Genomic DNA, 26,478 nt, shown 5'->3' with positions numbered 1-26,478 from the left:
GAGCTTAAAAATGTTGACAGCAGATCATGTCTGTATCGGAGGAGATGAAATCGGAAGCGAGGGGCTTTTTATTATTTTAAGAAGGAATAGTCATTTCTTTGGTGGTGTTGTCTAGAGCCTCTGCCACTAATGGAATTTTATGGTCAGGTATTGTACTTCACACTGAGTTGTAGCCTTAACTAAAGATTATAATTGTTCATTCAAGAAAAACACATCAAATTTAGGATATGAATGAATCATTTTCTTGTGGCATAAAAATACATAATGATAAATAATTAATTTTTTTCAAATTTACCATTTAAGCAAAAGTTTGTAATACTTCTCGTAACATTCAAACACTAGTTATAATCATGTATTGTTTGCTTCCGGTTTGAGAGTTATTTTAGAACAGTTGGAGACACCAATGATAACTTCAATGTATTCTCCAGTCAAGAGGTTATTTTGGCGTCATCTTCTTTTCAATTGATCGATGGGAAAGGGGGTGGAATTCCTTTACAGAAATCACAAATTGTTAGAATAATCCATAGAGATCAGGGTTGGAACATCGTCCAGTTGGTTCTTCAGTTTTTCCCCCGCTAAAGGCTGTTCATTGAGTGTTGACCTGAAACTCAACTTGGCGCCTTTCTTGGCAAGTTTCAAACCGTTTCTTGGTGAGCCGTTGACGTTCGGCCTTCTATTTTTACCCCCAGCGTCCTTGGAATGCAGGTCAAGGTCACTGGGACCCGGATGTCGTCTGGCGTCAGCCAGCTGCTTCTTCTCGGAGACAAGGTGAAGCTGTGTAGTGCTTCCGGTGTGAAGTGCAGATTGGTGCACGCTGTGTTTGGGTTTGTCAACAGCCGGCGGGTTGTTTTGTGGGTTGGCAGGGTTGGGTTTAGCTGGTTCGTGTCTGCCGACATCCGACGCTTCCCGAGACACCGGTGCATCAACCACCCCGCCCCATATCCGTGGCAGGAACAGGTGAATCTGGGTCAGGCTTTGTTTTTTCCCGTTGGGTTTTTGAACTTCAACCAATGGCAGCGCTTCCTTGTCCAATGAAAATTGGGGATTCTCTTCGGTAGGCGAGGGCCGATTGGCCTCAGTAGTGGTTAATTTGATAGGCTGGTGTAAGTCTAGAGTGGAGATTTTAGCCATTGTTTTTTTCTCTACGGATTTCAGTTTTTCTGGAATCTCATTACTGATTTTCGAAAGTATTTTCTCTGAATCTTTTTGATTTAAACGTTTAGACCCATTTTCTTCGGAAGATGAAAGACTATGAGCCAAGCTATGTTTCTGTTGAAATTGTTTACTTTTTTCTTTAAACTTTGATCGGTCGGTTAAAACAGTGCTCTTAGTTTTTGCGGCTATAGATGTTTCTGACCGTACCTGAAGCCCTTGGAAACCAGACGCCTCTATAAACTTGCTCAAGTCGTTGCTAGGGTAAAGTGCATCCGGGTACGAAAAACGAGGTTTGTTAGCTAAAGGAGGCTCGTTGAGCAGCTGAGAGGCCGCGAGCAGACGCTTGAAGGTTGGGGACTGACTTCTAGGATGGTAGCCGTGCTTTGATGGGGTTAAAGTCCTGGATGATTTTTGAAAACCCGAGTCTTTTCGTTGGTGTATTCTAGACGCCATATCGCTAGAGTTTTTTCCCTTGTCTGAACTATCATTAACTAAAGGGACACAACTTGACGGTTTATCATTCTTGAAACCTGGCTCAACCCTGTTGACAGAACCGCTTAAAAATGAATCAACCCTAAAACGATGAAACAAAATGTCAGAGTTCAGCTGGTTAGATGTTGTGTCACTACGATGGGATCCCGGCGTGTAGGAGTAACTACGGTAAAACTCGTCTCTTAACTCACTTGTCAGCCCGGTACGGGTAGGTCGACATGTCTTTATAGCAGAGCTCCAACGCCATTGTCTTTCCCCGGCTGTGACATCCGGTTGCTTCTTCTGAGCCTCCGCGCCGGAGCGAATGATAAACGGCGGTGCGGACTGCAGCAAGAGAGAAGGGGGGTCCGCAGCTAAGACAAAGTTTGGCTTGACGATGCGGTAGAAAACTGCTTTGGTGTGTCTGGGCTGGGTATAGGGGTTGTTTTTTAAGGCTGGTATTCTGTTCACTGATGGCGTGTTTGGCTTAGTAAGTTCCGCGTTTTCTTTCTTTGGCGTTTTGTTTACCGCTGGTGTGTTTGGCTTGGTAAGTTCCTGGTTTTCTTTCTTTGGCGTTTTAAGTCTGGCATTGGTAGCCTGGTCAGGTGAAGAGTGTGCAGATGGTCGCGAGTCGACATCTGCGACCGTTCTCTCTAGACTTGAGCTTTGCTCGTCTTCGGTGTGACGCAGAGAGTAGTCTTTGTCGTTCTCAAGACTACTGACGTCTTTGCTGTCTCTCTCAAGACAGCCACTGTCTTTGCTGTCTATCTCGTGGAAACTGTTGTCTCTGCTTTGTCTCACATGACTGTCGACTTTTATGCCTGTTTGATAAAAGTTGGTGTCTTTGGGCAACCTAAAAATACAAGTAATTATAAGTTAAAAATAACTTCTTTTATTTCAAATTAATATCAGGTTTTAATAAATTGTTTACAAAGTAAAATAATGTATAGATATAGTTAACTGAATCAGACACAAATTTAGCGAGGTTTTAATGGATTGTATTTAGTTCTTGTCTTTAGCTTAAATTGACTACTGATGGTGATTTCCTGCAACACCTTTTGACACCTTGCAAAAGACGTCACGGGTCAGTCAGTATGTAAACATCCGCCATTGTGGTGTACCTGATATACGTTCTAAATGGTGATCTGCGCTGAGTTGTACTACTCTTGGTGGAATTTATAAAAGAAATTTCTTTGTTTCAACTTAATAAAAGTTATAATAAACCAATGTGGGAGAGAGATGGAAAGTGGCCATTAGGTATGTGTTAAGACCTATGTTTGGGGGGGGGGGGGTGGAAAGTGCCCACCAGGTATGCGCTAAGACGTAAGACCAATATTATGGGTGGGGGGGGGGGGGTGGAAAGTACACGCAGGGTATGCGATAAGATCTAAGACCAATATTGTGAGGAGGTGGTGGAAAGTGCCCATCAGCTAAGACCAATGTTTTAAGAAGGGTGACTCTGGACGATTGTAACAAAATACGTCTAGATCTATATTTGAGAGATGTGGTGTAGGGGAAGGGAGAGGACAGGCTACCATGTACAGTCGCATCCATGCTGGACGTCACGAAGAGAAGCTGCCAGCACACGCCAACCTAAACATGCACAAAGTAAGTCACACAATGTGTTCCGTGACATTGTGTGTTGGTCAACCATTTTAAAAATGTAAAAAAAAACAACAGAAAACACTTGAATCCTTGTTAATGTGGTGCTCTAGAGTGATTTTAGACGATATCGATTTGTCAAGGGCTGATTCTTTCCTAGCTGAAAACTGTTTTGTTTTTTCTCGTCATGTTGATTTCCACCTGAATCTGTCGGAGAGACGGACCGACAATGTGGAGAGACGACCGACAGATTTAGGAGAAACGACCGACCGATTCTGGAGAAAACACCGACAGATTTGGGAGAAACGACCAACCGATTCTGGGGAAAACACCGACAGATTTAGGAGAAACGACCGACCGATTCTGGAGAAAACACCGACAGATTTGGGAGAAACGACCAACCGATTCTGGAGAAAACTCCGACAGATTTGGGAGAAACGACCAACCGATTCTGAGGAAAACACCGACAGATTTAGGAGAAACGACCGACAGATTCTGGGGAAAACACCGACAGATTTAGCAGAAACGACCGACCGATTCTAGGGAAAACACCGACAGATTTAGGAGAAACGACCGACCGATTCTGGAGAAAAAACGACCGACAGATTCTGCGGAAAAGGCCGAAACAGTCTGGGGTAAGGACCGACAGAATTTGAAGAGTATCGAACCATCAGAACAATTTCGTTCTAGATTTTTTAAACGACCTCAAAAACTAATTACAAGAATCGGCTCTAAAGCGTTAGCCAGGATATTGATTTAGATTACAGGAACAAGGCTTTCGGGTTTGTTTTTTTTTATTTTTTTTTTTGTAAAAGACAAAGTAGGTATTTATTTTTAAACCCAATTCAGTTGTCTTACAGGGAATGATAAATTATTATTCCGTTATAAATCATTAACTAGAAAAAACCTAAACTAAATCTGAAATAAAGTTTAGTAGGCTCCTTATCCTAACATTTTAAAACATGAATGGTAGTTGGTAGCCTAGTATATTCGAAGAAAATGTCTAAACACATTAAAGTCAACACAGGTTTTTGTAGAATTCTACAGCTCTTATTTAAAGTCCTTTCATCAATAATTAGAAACGGATACATTTACGCAGCTTGTTTATACGGCTACCGTCTGATTTAGTGTGTTTGAGGGTTAGAGCGCACGATTGCCAATTTAAAAGTATCGAGTTCGATTCACTAACACATCTCTCAGTTCCCCGACATCTGATGGGTACCTAACTTAAGTCTGGAATCTAAAGACTGCTGGAAATGGTGCCGAGGTCAGATAAACAAATGTCCAGTGTGATCTGAAAGTGTAGTTTTTTGAACGTCTGATTAAACGGAGTATATTTGTTTTACGCGAGCTTTTTAATTAACGAAAACTTAAGTATGCACCGTTCTATACTATACTTATTTATTTTGTAAACAGGCATGTCCCTTCAGAAAATGTCTAAACATAACAATAACATTATGTGGTAAATTATTATTAACGTTTTTTTTTTACACATTTACCTGTTTGATGAGACAAATTCTTAGAGCTATGAGTATTCATGACATGGAAATTAATTTTAAATCACTACATTATATATATATATATATATATATATATATATATATATATATATATATATATATATATATATATATATATATATATACTAGGCATACTGCCTAGCTTCGCTTAGGTTTTTAAATAACATTTGAGAATTTGAATACTTAATTATTTAGCGATGGATTGGGTGTTGAGTGCTTTAATTTAAACAGTAATGCTAACTTTAGAAAAAAAATGTTTTTGTTTGTAGTTTAAATACAAATCTCGGAGATATATTGGAAAGTACGCAATGTATAAATAAAATGGAATTAGAACTACACAGGTTCCATGAACAGTACATCTCATAGTTTATATTACATTGCCTTTTGAAATTTATTTATTTATTTAATTGGGATACGTAACTAAATTAACAACTTAATTTTGTACTAAAACAAATGCTATACTTCGTCATTTTCTGTTTCTGTTTAAAATAGTATACAATTATTTGAAAAATAATAATTTAAAAAACGTTACCTCCCTTGAAAACTGAACGTATGACGTATGTCTTTGTTTTTTTACAAGCTTTTATTTAACTCACTTCCTCTGTCTGTCGTAAGTCTGTCTAGACGGAAACGCAGGAGTGAAAATTCGGAAACTTCTACTTGACCGATACGATTCACACTTGGCACGTGGGTCAAGACATGAAGACAATGCAATCTGAAACTAAATTTGACTTAATTGGATGCCTAATTGATTTTTAATGAATTAATTAAAATTTGGACCGAATTAGTAGGCATATCTAGCCAACCACACCACACGCGTCATCACCTTCAATAGCTGCGCCATCACGTAATGGCTGCGTTCAAAAACCATTGCGCGCCTACTGAACGTGATGTTCAGTAGGCGCGCAATGGTTTTTAGTCATGTAACTCTGTTGTAAATAAAACATGTAAAGTACTGAAAAAAAAAATTCATAAAAAACGTTTTAATAACAAGCTTTTATGTAATAATGCACTAAAAAGTAGAAAATAAATTATAGACTACTATTTAAATAACTATAAAGAAAAGCGTGGGTGTCTTCCTTAACATTAGTAAAGGTATCCAATAGATACTAAAGTGACCCACGCTTTTCTTTATAGTTATTTAAATAGTAGTCTATAATTTATTTTCTACTTTTTAGTGCATTATTACATAAAAGCTTGTTATTAAAACGTTTTTTATGAATTTTTTTTTTTTTTACAAATAGTTGCTATGCTTATATAAGAAATTGCGGTATATGAACATATTTAACAACTATAATGGCTCTTTCCGACGGGAATAAAGTTTTTTTTTGTTAGCCTCCAGGGTCGGTCTACGACGTAACATAATATTAAGGGGATCGTTCTTCGATTTCTTTATATATATATCTCATATAAGGAGAATTTCACTCAAGATCATCTTTTAGCCCTCGTCGAGGGCTTTGAGTCTGACCAACAGTTTTTCCATACGGCCTAGTCATCTATAGTAGTGTATGCAAAAAATTAGCCAGATATACTGAGCTTAAGTACCCTAAAGTCTGCGTTGAAATGACCCTCTGTTTTTCCCATAAAATACAAAGATTATATAGGGAAATACAACTGGTCAGTTTTGACCGCTTTACAAAGTTTTCCCAGATATGCCGAGTTTTTTGTGACACCCCTAGGTGTTCTTCTACCACCTCACAAAATATCAAGGGGGGTCGTCGGAGGAAATTTTTTTTCGTAATAGAGCTCATATAAAGAGAATTTCACTCGCGGTCTTTTTTTAGCCCTCGTCGAGGGCTTTGAGTGTAACCGACAGTTTTCCCTAAAGGTCAAGCCATTGACCTAGGAGCGTGCAAAAAATTAGCCAGATATAAAGAGCTTAAGTACCCTAAAGTCTGCGTTGAAATGACCCTCTGTTTTTCCCATAAAATACAAAGATTATATAGGGAAATACAACTGGTCAGTTTTGACCCCTTTACGAAGTTTTCCCAGATATGCCGAGTTTTTTGTGACACCCCAATGTGTTCTCCTACCACCTCACAAAATTTCAAGGGGGGTCGTCGGAGGAATTTTTTTTCGTAATAGAGCTCATATAAAGAGAATTTCACTCGCGGTCACTTTTTAGCCCTCGTCGAGGGCTTTGAGTGTTACCGACAGATTTCCCTAAAGGTCAAGCCATTTACCTATGAGCATGCAAAAACTGAGCCAGATGTAAAGAGGGTAAGTGCCATAAAATCCGTTTTGAAATGACCCTCTGTTTTTCCCATAAAATACAAAGATTATATAGGGAAATACGACTGGTCAGTTTTGACCCATTTCCCGATTTTTCCCGGACATGGCGAGTTTTTTGTGACACCCCAAGGCGTTCTCCTACCACCTCACAAAATATCAAGGGGGGTCGTCGGAGGAATTTTTTTTTCGTAATAGAGCTTATATAAAGAGAATTTCACTCGCGGTCACTTTTTAGCCCTCGTCGAGGGCTTTGAGTGTAACCGACAGTTTTCCCTAAAGGTCAATCCATTGACCTAGGAGCATGCACAAAATTAGCCAGATATACTGAGCTTAAGTATCCTAAAGTCTGCGTTGAAATGACCCTCTGTTTTTCCCATAAAATACAAAGATTATATAGGGAAATACAACTGGTCAGTTTTGACCCCTTTACGAAGTTTTCCCAGATATGCCGAGTTTTTTGTGACACCCCAAGGTGTTCTCCTACCACCTCACAAAATTTCAAGGGGGGTCGTCGGAGGAAATTTTTTTTCGTAATAGAGCTCATATAAAGAGAATTTCACTCGCGGTCACTTTTTAGCCCTCGTCAAGGGCTTTGAGTGTAACCGACAGTTTTCCCTAAAGGTCAAGCCATTGACCTAGGAGCATGCAAAAAATTAGCCAGATATACTGAGCTTAAGTATCCTAAAGTCTGCGTTGAAATGACCCTCTGTTTTTCCCATAAAATACAAAGATTATATAGGGAAATACAACTGGTCAGTTTTGACCGCTTTACGAAGTTTTCCCAGATATGCCGAGTTTTTTGTGACACCCCTAGGTGTTCTTCTACCACCTCACAAAATATCAAGGGGGGTCGTCGGAGGAAATTTTTTTTCGTAATAGAGCTCATATAAAGAGAATTTCACTCGCGGTCACTTTTTAGCCCTCGTCGAGGGCTTTGAGTGTAACCGACAGTTTTCCCTAAAGGTCAAGCCATTGACCTAGGAGCATGCAAAAAATTAGCCAGATATACTGAGCTTAAGTACCCTAAAGTCTGCGTTGAAATGACCCTCTGTTTTTCCCATAAAATACAAAGATTATATAGGGAAATACAACTGGTCAGTTTTGACCGCTTTACGAAGTTTTCCCAGATATGCCGAGTTTTTTGTGACACCCCAAGGGGTTCTCCTACCACCTCACAAAATTTCAAGGGGGGTCGTCGGAGGAATTTTTTTTTTCGTAATATAGCCCATATAAGGCGCCGGTCAGTCGAGGTCAGTTTTGACCCCCTCTCCGAAGACTTTTCGGCCAACCGTCACCGGCCCTCGTGTTCTATCGCCCCAAGGCACCATCGTGCCAAATTTGACGCGCCTGCGGCGCCGGGAAGTGCCCTATCGGGCACCCGACAACTTTGCTTTATATATATAGATATATATATATATATATATATATATATATATATATATATATATATATATATATATATATATATATATATATATATATATATATATATTATACTGCAATTACAATATTTTGTATACTTTACATTTGTGGTACAGATAGCCTTTTTATTTCTAAACATCAACTTATATTATTGTCATATATTACAGTATAAAATATTTAGTTTTTTTTTATTGCAACCCCCACATCCTAACCCAACAATCCGGCGTTTATATGAGATAAGGTTAATTAGATCACTTACATAACTGAGTCGAGCAAAGAGCTGGTCTAAATACCGCCAGGCCACCAACAAACCGGCAAGTAAATGAGGGCAGGCAGGGCTTGGCAGGACATAGGGTACAACAACAACAGTTCACCTGCAGGGGCGTGTCCGTTGGACGTCAGAGGGGGTGGCATTATGTCGTTAATATATGTGGTCTAAAGGATCGAACATTCCAGGGGATTTAATCGGACTATCGGAGCGTGCTCAGAGTAACGAGGAAGTAGCGAAATTTATTTCAATAACATTTTGTTAAATTCATATTGATTACAAGATGCGATGTAAAATATTAGTCTAGTTGTGCAGCTCTTTCGTTTCCAATAAATGTGTGTATAGCTTAAAATATATACAGTGTACACGATATATATATATATATATATATTATATATATATATATATATATATATATATATATATATATATATATATATATATATATATATACAGAGAGAGAGAGAGAGAGAGAGAGACATTCAACATAAATGATATACATATTTATACATATATATATATACATATTTATAGTCCCTATACAGTATCTTTTGCACGTGTTCGAGTGTGTTTAAACCCTCCCCCCACGCCCCTGCCTTGTTAAAGTGACTTGTCAAAAGTCCAACATTCTCCTACTGTAAACACTTGGCTACTTGCCGCCACTCAATTTGACCGTTGGACATTACGGTAAACGTTTTTGTACACCTTCATGCTTTAGACATTCAACAAGCTATACCGATGTTGTTATTAAATATTCTGTTTTGCCTAATAAAGTATGAACGGTGGTTTTGTTATTGTTTTAAAAACTAATAACTTGTTTGACTTGATATTGACAGGACGTTGACAGCGTATTGACTCTTGTCTAAACTCAGACACACGAGAAAACGGTACAGACAGTGGGAAGATTTATTGGTGCTTGTAGTTGAGGACTTGCAGATAGACGCCGTCTGTAGAGATATGCATATGTGTCTCAGAGATTTAAATTTACGACAGTGGTCGGTAGGACTTGAAACTGTTGTAAGACGATAGAAGTTGAATTTAAATTGTAACTTATTGTTCGGTAAGTCTGGAGTGAGTTGTAGAGCGACGGAAGTTGTCTTAGTATTGTAACTTACTGTCGGGAAATCTTTATTGAATTTATAGGACGATGAGAGTTGTCTTTATATTATAACTGTCTTGAAACAGTTATAGAATGGTGAAAGTTGTCTTTCAATTGCAACCTTATGGTTCGCAAATATTGAAAAAAAGTTGTACAAAAAAGAATTCAGAAGTTTTGTACAAATTATGAAGTCTACCAGTATAAAAATTAATGTAGAATGACAAAGTTTTCTGTAAATCAGTTGTTGTTTAAAGCCTGTATTGACCGTGTTGTTCCCCTTAAAGTTATTTTGTCTAGACGTACCAAATAAGCAGTTAGGGTTATTTTAGCCCTCGGAGCTTAACCATGTCGTGGTCGCAACATGCAGGTAGTGTTTAAAGAATGGACGAGAGGTGAAGGCTGTGATTATGTTGGGGACTGGAGATTAGGTTAACACACAAGGGAGGTAAACCTAGAGGTCATAAAGGGACAGTACAAACATAAAGACAATACGTTTATTGTTTTCAGAGGCTTGATATCGTGGCTTAAATTATTTGAGGTATGGAAAGATATGCGATGTTGAATAAGAAGAAATAATGATATATTATTTATATGAGTGCGATCTTTGTGTTAATAATATAAAATCATGGGGGAATAATACATTATTTTAATATTAACAAGGGTGTTGGACTCATAAAGGTATTTTATAAGTATTTAAATATAGGCCTTCATTCTATAATAAGGGTTTTGGTTAGTATGTATTAAAGGCTCTGTATTCGGAAAAAAAGTATGTATTAAGGGCTCTGTTTGTATGTATTAAAAAAAAAGTATGTATAAAGGGTTCTGGTAATATGTATTAAGAGCTCTTGTTAGTACCGTTAGCTTTAATTGCTAAATTTGATCGAACGTATGTTGTTTCAAAACATCAGATGTTTCAATGTATCAGGTTAACTTATACCCGTAGTTTCCAGTAATGTTATGTAAAATGAGTTGTTTTTTGTGGCTATTTTGCCTCTATCCAAATTTTAACGCAACATACTCAAGTAAAGGATCCTTATCTCTGTATGTTTAAGTAAATAAGACATATGGAGAGAGAAGTATCTGAATCAACATGGGTTAATGTACGCTTCAATGTAGACGAAATAAGAGAGAAGTATTTGAATCAACCTAGTTTAATGTACGCTTCAATGTAGACGAAATAAGAGAGAAGTATTTGAACTCAACCTCGTTTAATGTACGCTTCAATGTAGACGAAATAAGAGAGAAGTATTTGAATTCAACCTCGTTTAATGTAGACTGCATTGTTGGCGAATGAAATAGATTTATCCAGATTGAGTGGCTAGCCTTGTGGGGAGAAGAATCAAAGACGGACAGAGGATGTGATCGATATCGATCGGATTATCGAGTTTAAAGATTTACTATTCAAATTTTAAAATTAGTTTAGATACAACAATTTTTTATGCTACTCATGTTCACACGCATGCTGATTCATTAGGAGGGGTGGGGTTTGGGAAGTAGTAATATCGGTATGGGGGGGGGGGTCTTGATACATGTTCAGCTATACATGTTCTCCATAGATATGTCCGACTTGAAGGAATTCTTCCTATGCTGCTTCAGGTCCCATCCTCACCTTATAAGTCCTCAGTTATATACTTTTTATTTTAATCCTCAACGTTTTCTCAACTCATTTTAATCGCAATGAACAATCCTAAATCGCCGAAAGAGTACATTAAATACCATATTCTTAATTATTTCATTATTATCTTAGTCCTAAATTTTTTCCTCTTCAGATTATTATCGCAACACACTAGCATAAATCATCAAATGAGTATATTAAACACAATAAAAGCCTGTTGTTTCTGTTAGAATTCTAAGCAGCAGAAGATTGGCAAAAAAATCATTTAATAGACATTGTTATACAACCTGCCTCGCTGCACCATTAAACACTAGAACAAGCGGGTAACACAAACATATTGATACACTAACATGAACTCATTGGCTGTTCTAACAACAATAAAATCGGGGCAACGAGAATTATCTTATGTTCACCATGAACTTAATTTAGTAAAAGTAAGTAAAGTTATAGGGCAAGTGAAGTAGAGTTCACTTGTTTCTGTGACCTCTGCATATGAAGAGATAATGTGGTCAGCACTTTGCCCAGCCACCTATCTTTCCCTAACGTGAGTTGGGTACCCATCAGAGCTGGGTGGACTCAGGGACGGTCTACTGACTTGAACCCGGATTCGAGCTCGAGGCTTACGGTTTAGCAGTCTACCTCAGTCTAGCTCTCTACCGCTAGACCACTCCGTCCCCACTTAATTTAGTACTCAGAGTTTATTTCAAGCATCTCTCCCGAAAAAAAATTGTATAGAGAATATATTATACCTTAACCCCTCTCACCCCCACCCACCCCACCCCCGCCCCCAGAGAAAAATGCCTGAAAGAAACCCTAGGCAACACTGCCTTAACTCCCAGCATTGTTATGAAGTTCTTCCCCTCCCTACCATAGCCGCCTTGTCCTTAATTATGTGGAGAAGAAAAAATTTGTGTTGACACGGACGAGAACAACGGACCAGCTTTGCTTAAATTTTTTAATGAATTGACTTTATTTGATTCTTGTGTCAACACAGAAAATGCATTAACTTCTCGTTTTTTTTTTATTCCATAGAGAGGTTAAATTGGCAGTTCAGCTTTTATTTAAAGTATTGACATTTAATTTACACACGGGGTGGAAATGGTTGCTAAATCAGTCAATTCCACTCACAGTGTTGTGCTCAGCTTTAGAGGTATTAATCGATTGCTTTAGAATTACATGTACACGACTAATACTACTTCGATTAATTTTTTTTTAAATTTCAAGGTTGATATGAAAACAGCTTTATTTTTTTCACAGTGCTTGCAAATAATTCAAATACGCCTAAAATCATGTAAACACAAACATAATTTAAAGAGCTTAGTAGCCTTTGAATAAAACCAGTTAACCTTAGCTCACAAGTAAGACTAGTTGATGTTTATAGTAATCAAATTCATAACAGGTTCGTAATATTGTGCGTTTTTAAGCTGTCATTAATTTAATATACATACACAGGTAATATAGATAAGCTTATAATTATGTGTTAGACACATACGTATGTAAATAGACACGTTTTTACCAAATTGTAAACCATGAAATTAACTTACCAAGTAGCAACTACAGTACATAAAAACTGGAGTTCCCAGCAACTGTAGCTAAAGTCTAACAAGCAGCATAAAGAAAGCCACACAAAAGGCGACGAGAGTACCACTAGCCTGAGCATAAATCACAACACAACCTTCTGATCTCTCTATTGATTCAATCCCAGTTAGCTCACAGAAACTCGCGATTTATTCCTGTTTTAGCTGAATAGGATACCAACACCACCCGACTGCCCTATCACCACAAATCATTGTCAATGGCTTCGGACTGAGGGAAAAAAACGTATTCCTACTGAATGTGTGTTTATACCATTACACAATTAAATTAGGCCACGGTGTTTTAATCTAACGGCAGACAATCCTTGTCAAGTCCCAGAGTTTATAAAGACGATTGCATAACTCAGATTAATCACGTATCTTAATCTAATCATTGATTTACCGAGGTCTATGAAGCTTAGACATGACTCCCCCCCCCCACCTCTTTACACACCCAGCCCCCACACACATTCTTTACACTCAAAGACGTGTTCAATTATTCCATAAAACATTTGACTGGAGCCACACAAAGTGCGCAACACATAAAAATCACACAATATTAAAACCATTGAATGGAAGAATAAGAAACAATGGTGTCAAAAGTTCTTAAATTAAAAAGCATACGTTGATTTATTTATAGCACTGCAAGAGACCTTTATGTAGCTTGCAGAAAATAATAAAGGATATATTCAAGTTAAGTATAAGTAAAAAAAATCCTTCGCATTCGTGTGTTAAATTCCTTGATGATTTCAATTGGACTTTAAAAATTTGGGGTTTAATGACGTTAATAATCGATAAAACAAAGTACCAGAACTTAATACAATAAATGAGGGGTGGGAAGGGGAAAAGAGAGAGGGTGGTTTGGGGGGGGGGGGGGTAATCCAGTAATCCGATAATGACTTTAAAACAACGGCACAGCTGGGTAAAGCTAAGATAAATTTACTTAACCCCCTTGGAAGTGGGTAAATAAACAAGCCATATTGGTAGGGGAAATCACTCGTGCTATTGTTTCCTAGGTCGAGACAATCTACATGTTAAACGGGTTAGCTTCGTTTATATTCCCCTGTAGGTCTGTAGGGGGAGGACTAGAACATACTCAGTAGAGTGGAATGGTGGGTTAGTTGTTGAACGAGTATTAGTATGGGGTTTTGTTTGGTATAATGTTGGACAAAGATATGGGTCGTTATTGAGCTAATGTTATACAAGGTGTGGGGTCGTTATTGGGCTAATGTTGGACATACAGTGGGGTCGTTATTGAGCTAATGTTGGACTAGGTGTGGGGTCGTTATTCAAGCTAATGTTTGACATACAATGGGGTCGTTATTGAGCTAATGTTGGACATACAGTGGGGTCGTTATTGATCTAATGTTGGACAAGATGTGGGGTCGTTATTGAGCTAATGTTGGACATACAGTGGGGTCGTTATTGAGCTAATGTTGGACTAGGTGTGGGGTCGTTATTCAAGCTAATGTTTGACATACAGTGGGGTCGTTATTGAGCTAATGTTGGACATACAGTGGGGTCGTTATTGAGCTAATGTTGGACAAGATGTGAGGTCGTTATTGAGCTAATGTTGGACATACAGTGGGGTTGTTATTGAGCTAATGTTGGACATACAGTGGGGTCGTTATTGAGCTAATGTTGGACAAGATGTGGGGTCGTTATTGAGCTAATGTTGTACAAGGTGTGGGGTCGTTATTAAGCTAATGTTGGACATACAGTGGGGTCGTTATTGAGTTAATGTTGGACATACAGTGGGGTCGTTATTAAGCTAATGTTGGACATACAGTGGGGTCGTTATTGAGCTAATGTTGTACAAGGTGTGGGGTCGTTATTAAGCTAATGTTGGACATACAGTGGGGTCGTTATTGAGTTAATGTTGGACATACAGTGTGGTCGTTATTGAGCTAATGTTGGACATACAGTGGGGTCGTTATTGAGCTAATGTTGGACTAGGTGTGGGGTCGTTATTCAAGCTAATGTTGGACATACAGTGGGGTCGTTATTGAGCTAATGTTGGACAAGATGTGGGGTCGTTATTAAGCTAATGTTGGACATACAGTGGGGTCGTTATTGACATTTAAGCGGATTGGCTAATAAGCAATTGCGGAAGTAGAAATTTGTTATTTTCGAACTAGTGTTGGGAATGGGATAGTGTGGTTGAAAGGTCGCTCATAACATTTGTCGTAGAAGAAATAAGTTCACTATTGAATTTCGTATTGATAAAAACTGTTTGTAGTTACTTAATACAAATAAATAATGCTCACATGGGTCACACATACGGGCCTTAGAAAGTTTGATTAGTTTGATAAAGTCAGAGAGCCTAAACAATTTAAAAAAAAAGCTTAATGAAAAGTATGATACACTAAGAGTTCAGAAAAGAACTTTCTTGGCCAAATATCTAAACTAACGCTCATGTACATTAGGTTAATAACATGCTTTATCTGGATTAAGACATGCCCCCCCCCCCCCCCAGCTTATCACACGGGCATTAAATCACAGCAGCTGTTATTTAAAAATGTTGTGTTCAAGATATAAATAGCCATCTACCATTAGGTAAACCAATGGACGATCGATTTTTAAAACTACTTCACTATTAGCTGTTCCACTGGCTCAGAGCCTATTCCATAAGGCATTGTTTCATTGTATCTAAGCATATTGGCACCCCGAAACATAGTTAGGGGTCAACAATACCTACATGAGGCCACATTCCTAGGGTGGACTGGAGCTCGGAGTTTTGTGACGATTTGTGCGAAATCTAGATTTGGTTAAATTACGTGGGGGGGGGGGGGGCGTATTGAAAGCAACGTGTCTGTTTGTCTGTGTATGTGTGTATTAACACAGTAACTTGAGTATCGTTTCAGATCGGAGGAAGAAATTTCATGTAGGCCTATCAGTATTAGATCCTAATCAACTTTTGAGCGATTTCCGGTTACCGGGATTGGTTCTTTACTCAATTTCCGGTTTCTCAAAAAACCTTTAGAATTCTATAATTTTATATCATATCTAGCATAATGTGAGTACTTTTCGACTCGATGTGTTTTCTCGAAAAACGGGCGGTTTTGTCACTCGAAGTCACTGTAAATTCCGCTTAATTTAGAAAGGAAACTCATAAAAAAAGCAGATTGGTTTCTGAATTAGAAATGTTGCATTAGGAATATCTGCAATAAAAAAAATAAACCGGGAGTGATCTCCCCTAAACTTTCTCGAATCTATCTATCTATATTATCTATCTATCTATCTATATACTACTAAAAGTCAAGTTTGTTTACATGTTTGAATATTTATTTGTTTGTTTGCCTGATTGACTATTGTGATATGTTCGACTCTATCTGGAAAGCTGTAAAATAGTATGCAGGTAGAGAATAATTTTTTAATGCAGACAGACTGTTGATCACAAATTTATTTAAAGACGTTAATTAATTTATTGATTTATTCATAGTTAAATTAACCGTATTTTTTTAAAAATGTTAATACTTTGAATAAACTTTGTGGGGATAGTGACGTCCCTTGATGTGTTTACATTTTTGGTACAATAAAAATGGCGGACTACATCATAGACTTTGTGGCCCATTCAAAAGTTTAACGCGTTACAAAGCTAATTTTCTGCTGGCTATAACTTAAACAATACGTCCGTTTGCTGTATTTATTACGTTCCAACACTTATATCAATTTTCAACTGTCTTTTTCATTTAGTTTTACGATAAATTTCTCTAGATCTAAAGATCAGCTGTCGAGAATCTAGCCTAGGGCCTAGATTCTAGATCTAGGTCACTAGACTCGGGTGTGGGGAAATTGCGAGACGCGAAAAGCGAAATGGCGAGGCGGGAAAATGCGAGAAGATCATGCGAGACATACCTGCGGAATCAAGGGTAAATAGCGAGACACTTTTTGCGAAAAAAAGTTTTTTTTCATGCTTATTTCATCTTTATTTATTTAAATTATTTTTTTTTTTTGTTTTAAAATAAACTAGCATGTAGCCATACCCTTTAACACGAGTGTTGTATGTTGTTATTTTTTATCTAGATTTTATTTTATATATATATATATATATATATATATATATATATATATTATATATATATATATATATATATATATATATATATATATATATATATATATATAGATACTAAGAAGATAGATCTAGATCTATTAAAAAATCCTAACATCGTTGCTGTGCTACTGTCATCGCCCGTTCTCGTTAGCGAGAGGAAAATCCCGTTTCAGTCGGCATTAATTTTAAAAATCTAGCCCGCTCATGTTTATACAAACGTGAGCTGTGTCATTGTGAATTGGTATAATTTTGTCAGCAGGAGAGATATTCTGCAACATGTATTCATGGATTGTTGTACTTGCAAAAAGTGTAAAAGTATAAACAATTCTTAAAAGTGTAATTTATTTTTTATTAAGTAATTTTAATTACAAACAAAATTTACAAACAAAATCTTCTGAAACAGTCCTAGCATTAATCAAACACACCTCGTCACACCATCTTTCACACATAGTACATCCAACCCACCAGTTCATTAGACTCCCATTTATACTGTGCTAACACAGAACACGAATATGAACATAATGGAAAAAAATGTGCGTCTGTAGATAATCTGAATAAAGTCCGCTATGGACGAAATTACCATTTAATAGCTAAAAGGGGTCATCCATAAATGACGATTTTTACCCCCCTCCCCCTCCCCTCCGTCACACATTTTCATAAAAATCCAGACCCCCCCCCCCTCCCACTAAAATGACGTCACACCTCAGTCTACAACCCCCCCCCCCCCCCCCCTCAAAATTGCAGTTGAATTTTTTTTAAAACATCGATATTTTCCCAAAATCTTGTTTAATTTCTGTATTTTAATCAATTCCTATTACAATTTATGAAAACAGTTTTCTAAAACACGAAAAACGTCTAAAATTCTTTTTCTAACATTGCTTTTTTATAGTGTGACGTCACACATTTCTATGCAACAATACTAAATATGTTTGCGGCGGCACGGCGATCTTCAAAGACGGTTTCGGCGGCTTCGGCGTTCCACACAAAAGAAAGAAGTTGATCTATCGTCGGCGGTATTTCCGTCGGTTTCGAACAAGGTGGTATTCTAAGTCGACACAAAAGATGGGGGGGGGGGGGGGGGGGGGAGTTGACAAATCATCAGTATGTCTAGCGACGGAAAAATCGGAAGTTTTAACAATGTAAACGAAACGTCTTTGAAGTCTGGACCAAATACCACTGAAAATCGGGTGCGGTAAATTTTTCGCAGAAATCTTCGCATTTCAACACCACCCAGCGTAAGTATCGGGTTGTGGTAAAATGCGAGACAAAAAAGTCACGTGACCGACCGTTTTCGCGCCCTTCTCGCATTTTCCCGCCTCGCCATTTCGCTTTTCGCGTCTCGCAATTTCCCCACACCCACTAGACTCATTGTAAATTCTAGATCTAGACTTAATGTAAATTCTACATCTAGAATCTATTTCGGGCCTTAATTATTTTATATAAATCTTTGTTTAGCTTCAATGATCATCTAATTCGAGAATACATGGGATTTTTTTGTTATCTAGGTTTTATATCTAGATATAGTAGGATTACTCACTAACTTGGAGGCGTGGTCGGCTGCTAACAACAATATGGCGTACGGACCGGACGAATGACTTCCTACCATTTTTAGGCCATGTTTACCACGAGCAAAATGGCGAGTGTTCACATTATTTAAACATGGTATAGGTGGCCAGGGCTAGATATGCCAGAAAAGCATTTTAAAATTTGCTTTGGAGAATGAAGGCTAAATTTTAAAGCCAGTGTCATAAACATTAATAGAACTTTTTTTTTTTTTTACGTTTTCAATTATTTTTTCTTAAGCCCTATATGTGAATGATAAGGTTGACTATCAGGACCTCGCGGAGTAGGGTTCATCTGTTTCTTTGTCCTAAGCAAATGAAGGGATAGTGTGGTCAGAGACATGCTTGGCTGGAATCGTTTTTGTTGTCTGAGACTTTGCGGGACACTGGGCAGGTGAAGTAGAGTTGAGTAGGTCACCTGTGACGTCAATATATGAAGGGATAGTCCGAAATCGTTGTTTTCGGTGTTTTTAAAAGATAAAAAACATATTTTTGAATGTGGGGTCTGTTTTTTGTGACGATAAGTGACACTGCAGTAGCGTAGCGAGGAGGGGGGGGGGGGCGGGAGGGAGGGAAGGCGAGGCGAGGCGGGGGGGGGTGGGGGGGGGACATATGTTGGGGCGCCAAAATGGTTTGGAAAAATAAATTGAAAGGTTGAGGGGGGTTCAAATGGAAAGTTTGAGTGGGGGGGGGGGGGTGCACATCAAAAGTTTGAAGGGGGTGGGGGGGGGGTTGAAAATCGAAATCTTGGGGGGGGGGGTTCAAATCGAAAAGTTTGTCCCCGGGCGCCGGGAAGGGTCGCTATGCCTCTGAGTGACAGACGTGATGTTTTTTGATGGATGACCCCCGAAACCCACAGTTATCCAACGGATGACGGGTATTCTAGTATACTACTAAAAGTCAAGTTTGTTTACATGTTTGAATATTTATTTGTTTGTTTGCCTGATTGAAAATTGTGATATGTTCGACTCTATCTGGAGAGCTGTAAAATAGTATGTAGGTAGAGAATAATTTTTTAATGCAGACAGACTGTTAATCACAAATTTATTTAAAGACGTTAATTAATTTATTGACTTATTCATACGTACAGTAACCCATTTTTTTAAAAAAGATTTGAAAAGCCACTAGACTCGGCGGGACCGTGACGTCACAGGTTTTTGTTTACTCTTTAGTACAATAAAATGGCGGCGTCTATCGAAGAAAATTGTGTTCCCATTCACAAGTTTAACGCGTTCTAAATCTAATTTTCTGTCGGTCATAACTTTAACAATACGTCCGTTTGCTGTATTTATTACGTTCCAACACTTATATCAATTTTCAACTGTCTTTTTCATTTAGTTTTACAATAAATTTCTCTAGGTCTAAAGATCAGCTGTCGAAGGAAAGTTATTTATAGATCTAGATCTAGAATCTAGAATCTAAAAATCTAGGTCAAATCCAAGATTTATTAGTTATAAATACAATAAAAAAAACGAAACTTTAGCAAACCAGTCGTAGATCTAGAATATAGATAATTCTATCTAGATTTAGATAATAATGAGTTTCTATATACTAAACTATTTTAGACCTTTATTATTTTATATAAATCTTTTTTTGTATAGCTATGAAATATGCTAATTAGGAAATGCTGGATGCGGGGCCTATTTGCATAACTTAAGATTCATACGCGGCTTCTATACCGCTAAGTGTGCAAAATTATAGACGTAAACTCTAGATATAGCTCAGTCGTAGATCTAAAATATAGATAATTTTCTATCTAGATTTAGATAATAATGATTTTCTATATACTAAACTATTTTAGACCTTTATTATTTTATATAAATCTTTGTTTGGAATATGGTAATTTTGAAATGCTCGCTCCGGGCCTATAAGCGTAGCTAATGATTAGATCTAGATTCTAGGTCTAGCAAGAAAAACTAAACATAAGAAGACTTAAGCAAAAGAGTCGTAGAATCTAGACTAGATCTAGATAATTCTATCTAGATCTAGATAATTTCAGACCTTCTTTATTTTATATAAATCTTTGTTTGGCTAATTTAAGATAAAATTTAATTTGAAAGTTACTACTACTAGAACTAGAGTTAGATCTAGATCTATGCGCGTAAGGAGACTCAAAGTATAGTATAAAACTTCACTTATAATGTCAAGAGTAAATAGCTAACTTGGTAGTGAGGTCGGCTCTCATGTGGGTGGCACAGGTTCTAGACCAATTCGTCAATGATTTTTTTTTTCAATTTTTTTTTTTAGATGTGAATAATAAAGTTGCCCATCTGAACTTGGCAGGATACAGGGCTGGTGAAGTAGAGTTTGTCTGTTTCTTTGTCCTAAGCATATGAAAGGATAGTGTGGTCAGAGACATGCTCGGCTGGAATCGTTTTTTAAACGATAAAAACATGTAGTCTGAGACTTGGCGGGACACTGGGCAGGTGAAGTAGAGTTGAGTAGGTCACCTATGAAGTCAGTATATGAAGGGATAGTCCGAAATCGGTGTTTTCGGTGTTTTTAAAAGATAAAAAACAATTTTTTGAAAGTGGGGTCTGTTTTTTTTGACGATAAGTGACACTGCAGTAGCGTAGCGAGGAGGGGGGGGGGGGGGGCGGGGGGGGGGAAGGGGAGGTGGAGGGGGGAAGGGGGGGGGGGGCGGGGGGACATATGTTGGGGCGCCAAAATGGTTTGGAAAAATAAATTGAAAGGTTGAGGGGGGTTCAAATCGAAAGTTTGAGTGGGGGGGGGGGGGGGGGTGCACATCAAAAGTTTGAGGGGGGGGGGGGTTGAAAATTGAAATCTTGGGAGGGGGGGGGGGGTTAAAATCGAAAAGTTTGTCCCCGGGCGCCAGGAAGGGTCGCTATGCCTCTGAGTGACAGACGTGATGTTTTTTGATGGATGACCCCCGAAACCCACAGTTATCCAACGGATGACGGGTATTCTAGTATTCTTATATAACTTGGAATGTAGACATGATTTTTAATTACTTAACTTTTAAAAATAGAATAGAATCTCATAGAAAAAAACATTGCGCACCAAACAAACGCCGAAACAAAATGTGCATAATAGTGCGCAATATTATTAGTACTTTAAAAATTTACATTAGTTTTTTGAGAAATCGGAAGTAGCGTAAATTACTACTTCCGGTCAACGGAAATTACTCAAAATTTAACAGAAGGTAGAGAATTAGATCTTTTACTTACATGTGAAATTTCATTTATCTATCTGAAATAGTACTCAAGTTATAGGCTTTTGAAAAATTCAAAGTAGAAAAAGTACCACTTCCGGTTGTCGGAAATCGCTCAAAAGTTTATACGGATCTACGATTTTGATATAATACTTATATATGAAATTTCATCAACCTAGCTGTAACGGTACTCAAGTTATCGTGTTTACACACAGACACACAGACACACACACACACACACACACACACACAGACATACGGACAAGATTGCAAAATTATGTTTTTCCGTATCAGTGAGGTGTAAAACGTCGAGATTTGTAAAAATCTCGATTTTTTTTTTTTGCACGATTACAATACTTTCTCTATACTACGTATATACGAGAAAGTAAAAACAACCTCGCGGTGCGACTAAGCAAAGAGATACATGGTAAAATGTAGCGTATTCTTAACATGGGTTCAATCGAACCTCAGGGGTTCGGTTAGTCAGTTTCAGGGGTTCGGCAGAGGTATAGACACACACCCGACACATATGATTCACAATCGGATTTTATCGGTGCGGACGATAGAACTATTAAGTAGGGTTCGGTGCATGAGCATATGAAACTGGTGGGGTTCGGTACCTCCAGTCAATGTTACGAACCACTGCTCTAGAGTAAGGTAATTAATTACCGTCATCGCTGCCTGTATATTACTCTGATTGTTGAGGTAGTAATAAGTAAGGGAACACAGGTTCAAACGAAAACTAAGGGGAATCAATCGACTTATTTTCAATCAATAACCAGAACAGAGTTACTTGTTAGTGGTTGTTCGTTAAAAAACACCAAAAGAAGAAATTTTAAACATTTGCTTTTTTTGGAGAGGGTGTGTGTGTGTGTGTGTGTGTGTGTGTGTGTGTGTGTGTGCGCGCGCGTGCGCACGAGAATGTGTGTGTGTAACAGATTTATGATTTTCAATTGGACTGTGCTTAATGCATGCCACCTCATTTAGCTATTTGGATCACTTCCCATTCAGCTAATATCAACTGCTAAATTTAGCCAACATAAAAAAAGAATGAAGACATTATTTCCTTTTTCAAAAAAGTGGTTAAAAAATGTCAGTAAAATTATTTCCGTGTTTATTTTTACGCGAGCATCAAACCATATTTACATCGTGAAAACAATTTTCCCAATAAATCATTTGAATAACGTCAGTTTCAATTTTCACGCGGAACTGTGCCCCTTGTTTCTCTGGCGGAGTTATGCCCCTTGTTTCTGGAGTTATGCCCCTTGTTTCTTGAGTTATACCCCTTGTTTCTCTGGTGGAGTTATGCCCCTTGTTTCTCTGCTCCACACAGCTGCAATATGGATTAACTAGGTTAGCTTAGCCACGACTGCGAACAGCCAATCAAAGTTAATTAACTCTTCACCTCGCAATCGATCGTGATTTATTGATCGATCTAGTTCATCTATTTGCTCTAATCTTCTCAGTTTATTATTGGTAACTTGAGTAGACCTAAACGAGTTAACGAAGTCATTAGCGAGACACGTAATTCTCGGCTTGTTCAAACCGGTGTTTCTTCGTGGCATCTCTCTGAGATGGGCGGGGGCGGGGGAACAGGGGGCGCTGGCCCCTGAAGCACACACCCCCCCCCCCCCAAATCCAGGACGAAATAGAAAAAAAAAATTCATAGTAAATATAACCTTTAAACAGGGCCTGCAACTTCCGAATGTTTCTACTGCATCCCCGGAAGTTTCAAGAGCTCCCCCTTTCACCCCCGTACAAAAATGGCTTATAGACGCCCTGGTTGAAACGCGTGGCTGTTTAACTTACCGTTAAACTATGTTGCGTAAGTTCAACTCCTTACTCTGCCAACAAACAATTTCAGCCAAATCATCTTTTTATTAAATGACTGATAAACTTAAAGAGCAGTAACGCAAATGATATTAGTTTACAATTTAAGGATATTTTTTAAGTTAAAGTGATAACATAACTATTTTAAAGTAGAGGGGGGCTTAAACGAAAAATCAAATCAGTGGTCCACCGTGTAATGTAACGAACACTGAAAAACGTGTGTTGATGAATTTCAAAATATAATGTAGATGGGAGGTTGCTATCTCTGAAATACTAGTTGTAGTTGTATGATAGGAAGGTTAGCAGATAATAGAGCACTCAAGTTATGAGCGACCAAGATTGTAATGACTGTATGACTTATTCATTTTATAGTTTAAATTTAAAAAAAAAAAGAAATGTACTATTTCATTCGGCCTGAGAGGTCATAATAAGCCGAGTCACACTTCTAGTGGGTCGGGGAAGTGGGGGTCGGACTTTAGTGAGATGTATGACAAGAGTGGGGAACGAGTGACGACACGCTTTTACATTTAAAAAAAAAATTCCGTTAGAAATTAAATTTAACCGTTATTTCAAGTAGATTAAATACTTCTCAGACTGCAATAAAAATGTATCTTTATATTAAAAATTTACAGATGTTCATAAATATTTTAGAAAGAAATCTCTCTTCAAAGATAAAATAAACATTGCATGATAACTATCTGCAATTATCTTGACCTAATCGTATGTTTTATATCTATATCATCTATATCTATATCTATATCTATATCTATATCTATATCTATATCTATATATATATATATATATATATATATATATATATATATATATATATATATATATATATATATATATATATATATATATATATATATATATATATACATATATATATACTATGCTACTATCTGAACTCACCAAACGTTGGTACGCCAACTATGGACTACATACTCAGGGTCCTCTCCATGCCGGTCCAGTTCGGTCCGCTGGTCAATAGCAGGTTGTGTCTTGCTGGTGTTCTCGATCTGTGATTGATCTCGTGACATCTGACTTGACATTTGGCTGTCCAGCGTGGCCATTCTGTCGCCAGTGGAGTGGGGGGTCATGACTTGTGTGTACAAAGACGTTTGACCAGCTAAAATACGCGAAAGTTTACAGCGGTCCAGACGTTCGTCTCACTGGTCGAGCAAAAATGGAATTTGTTTATAAGGAATGCATATATGAACATGCATGCATACAAACATACATGGTTACACACACAAACACAAACACACACACACACACACACACACACACATATATATATATATATATATATATATATATATATATATATATATATATATATATATATATATATATATATATATATATATATATATATAAACATACACATACACACACATATATATATAGATATATATACTTTGCACGTATTATATTTAACAACTAGTTCAGCACTTGAAATACAAATAAACTTCAAAATACACTTTGAAACACAAAGCCTTAATATATAAGTACTAAACTCAGCACATGCCACGAAAGAACCGTGTAATCGAGATGGCTATCAAAATGCAGAAAACGTTCCCCTTATTTGAACATATTTCCATACCGTGAACAAACGTGAGTGACACCTCACGACCCCTCCAGACTACGGCCCTGGTCTGCAAGTGTTTATGAAGTCACGAGAGAGTCCATCGATCGGCATACATTGTAGCTTTGACGTACTTAGCAGTGGGGCCCGGAAGCTGGATTGAAACGTCATTCAGCCCCAGTCCATTTATCGATATCCTGCGCCTAAATCCTGATCACGTGAGAGGAATCACACCCTTCTATGGCGACTAAGTAATCAAATGGTAAATTGTTCGATAATCCCGCAGAGGTTTATGACCAGGGTGAAATTAACCTTTGAAATTTGTATTTTTCTTTCCTGACCTGCCGATTTTAATTTGGTCATAAAACGTCTTCAAAGGGGACATAATCACGTGCTTGTGTGAGCAAGAACCACCAGACGTCATATATTAAATACGCTGTAAGCATATCAGTGTATCAAGCAGCGTGGGAGCGGTGGTATCAATGACTTTAGGCTAATAAACAATCCGCCATGTACATTTCCAAGTAACTTCTTAAAAACGAACGCGTCTCAAAATAAATACAAATGGTAGCTGCAGTGAGTTTAATATAAATAGTAGTAAATAGTAGTAAAACATAAAGTGTTAGTTACCTCACAAGTTAAAGACAGTTACAAATACCATGGACGTTTCGAAATAAACAAGTTATTTAAATCATCATCCAGTACGCATAGTGCTTAACACATTCGAGTGCCCATGATTATGTGCCCTTATATCACTAGCATCAGGCCATCGCAGATTATGTTGACATTTTGCCCTATGCCTGGTCTAATTTTTCCCCATCACGATAAGATATAGATCTAGGCCTACCTTAAAGGATGTGGTAGAATACACTTTTGCCCTATGCCTGGTCTAATATTTTCCCCATCACGATAAGATATAGATCTAGGCCTACCTTAAAGGATGAGGTAGAACACACTTTGAGAGTCCGAGAAGGCCTATACAGTAAGCCTAATTTAATCAAATGAATTATATTGTGTAACTTGGGGGTCATCCATAAATTATGTCATGCTTTTTTGGACGATTTTTATATCCCGCTCCCCCCCCCCGTCACACATTATCACAAAAACGCAAGAACCCACTCCCCTAAAATGACGTCACACCTAAGCCTACACCCCCCCCCTCAAAATTGCAGTTGAATTTTTCTTAAAACATCGATATTTTTCCAAAATTTTGTCTAAACTCTGTCAACTTAAAGTATTTTAATCAATTCCTATTACAATTTATATAAAACAGTTTTCTAAAATGCGAAATAACGGCTAAAACTCTTT

The 26,478-nt window shown here is 37.7% G+C and overlaps 1 protein-coding gene across 3 annotated transcripts; it reads right to left on the bottom strand.

Annotated features, from left to right (window-relative positions):
• Nucleotides 1-257: 257 nt before the first annotated feature.
• Nucleotides 258-25,249, bottom strand: LOC131951793 (uncharacterized). 3 transcript variants are annotated; one of them, XM_059314187.1, is made up of 3 exons: nucleotides 25,189-25,249; nucleotides 24,495-24,711; nucleotides 258-2,479 (listed from the first exon to the last, which is right to left on the bottom strand). In XM_059314187.1, exons 2-3 carry the CDS (start codon nucleotides 24,680-24,682, stop codon nucleotides 502-504), a joined length of 2,166 nt encoding a protein of 721 aa, XP_059170170.1. In that variant the 5' UTR covers nucleotides 24,683-24,711; nucleotides 25,189-25,249; the 3' UTR covers nucleotides 258-501. The 3 variants fall into 3 exon arrangements, with proteins under 3 accessions (XP_059170170.1, XP_059170171.1, XP_059170172.1); XM_059314188.1 differs by lacking the exons at nucleotides 24,495-24,711; nucleotides 25,189-25,249 and adding an exon at nucleotides 12,929-13,186; XM_059314189.1 differs by lacking the exons at nucleotides 24,495-24,711; nucleotides 25,189-25,249 and adding an exon at nucleotides 8,662-8,714.
• Nucleotides 25,250-26,478: the final 1,229 nt, after the last annotated feature.

Source organism: Physella acuta, unplaced genomic scaffold (genome assembly GCF_028476545.2).
Source record: "Physella acuta isolate Inbredline_101_S28 unplaced genomic scaffold, ASM2847654v3 ptg000829l, whole genome shotgun sequence".
Lineage (NCBI taxonomy): Eukaryota > Metazoa > Mollusca > Gastropoda > Physidae > Physella > Physella acuta.
Note: the sequence above shows the minus strand (reverse complement) of the source record. Positions and strands in the feature narration are given on the sequence as shown.

Coding starts and splice junctions, on each gene's coding strand:
- LOC131951793 (XM_059314187.1), bottom strand. CDS start 24,682: ATGACCCCCCACTCCACTGGCGACAGAATGGCCACGCTGGACAGCCAA. Junction 2,480..24,494: donor AGTTGGCGTACCAACGTTTG/GTGAGTTCAGAT, acceptor TTGTATTTTTAG/GTTGCCCAAAGACACCAACT.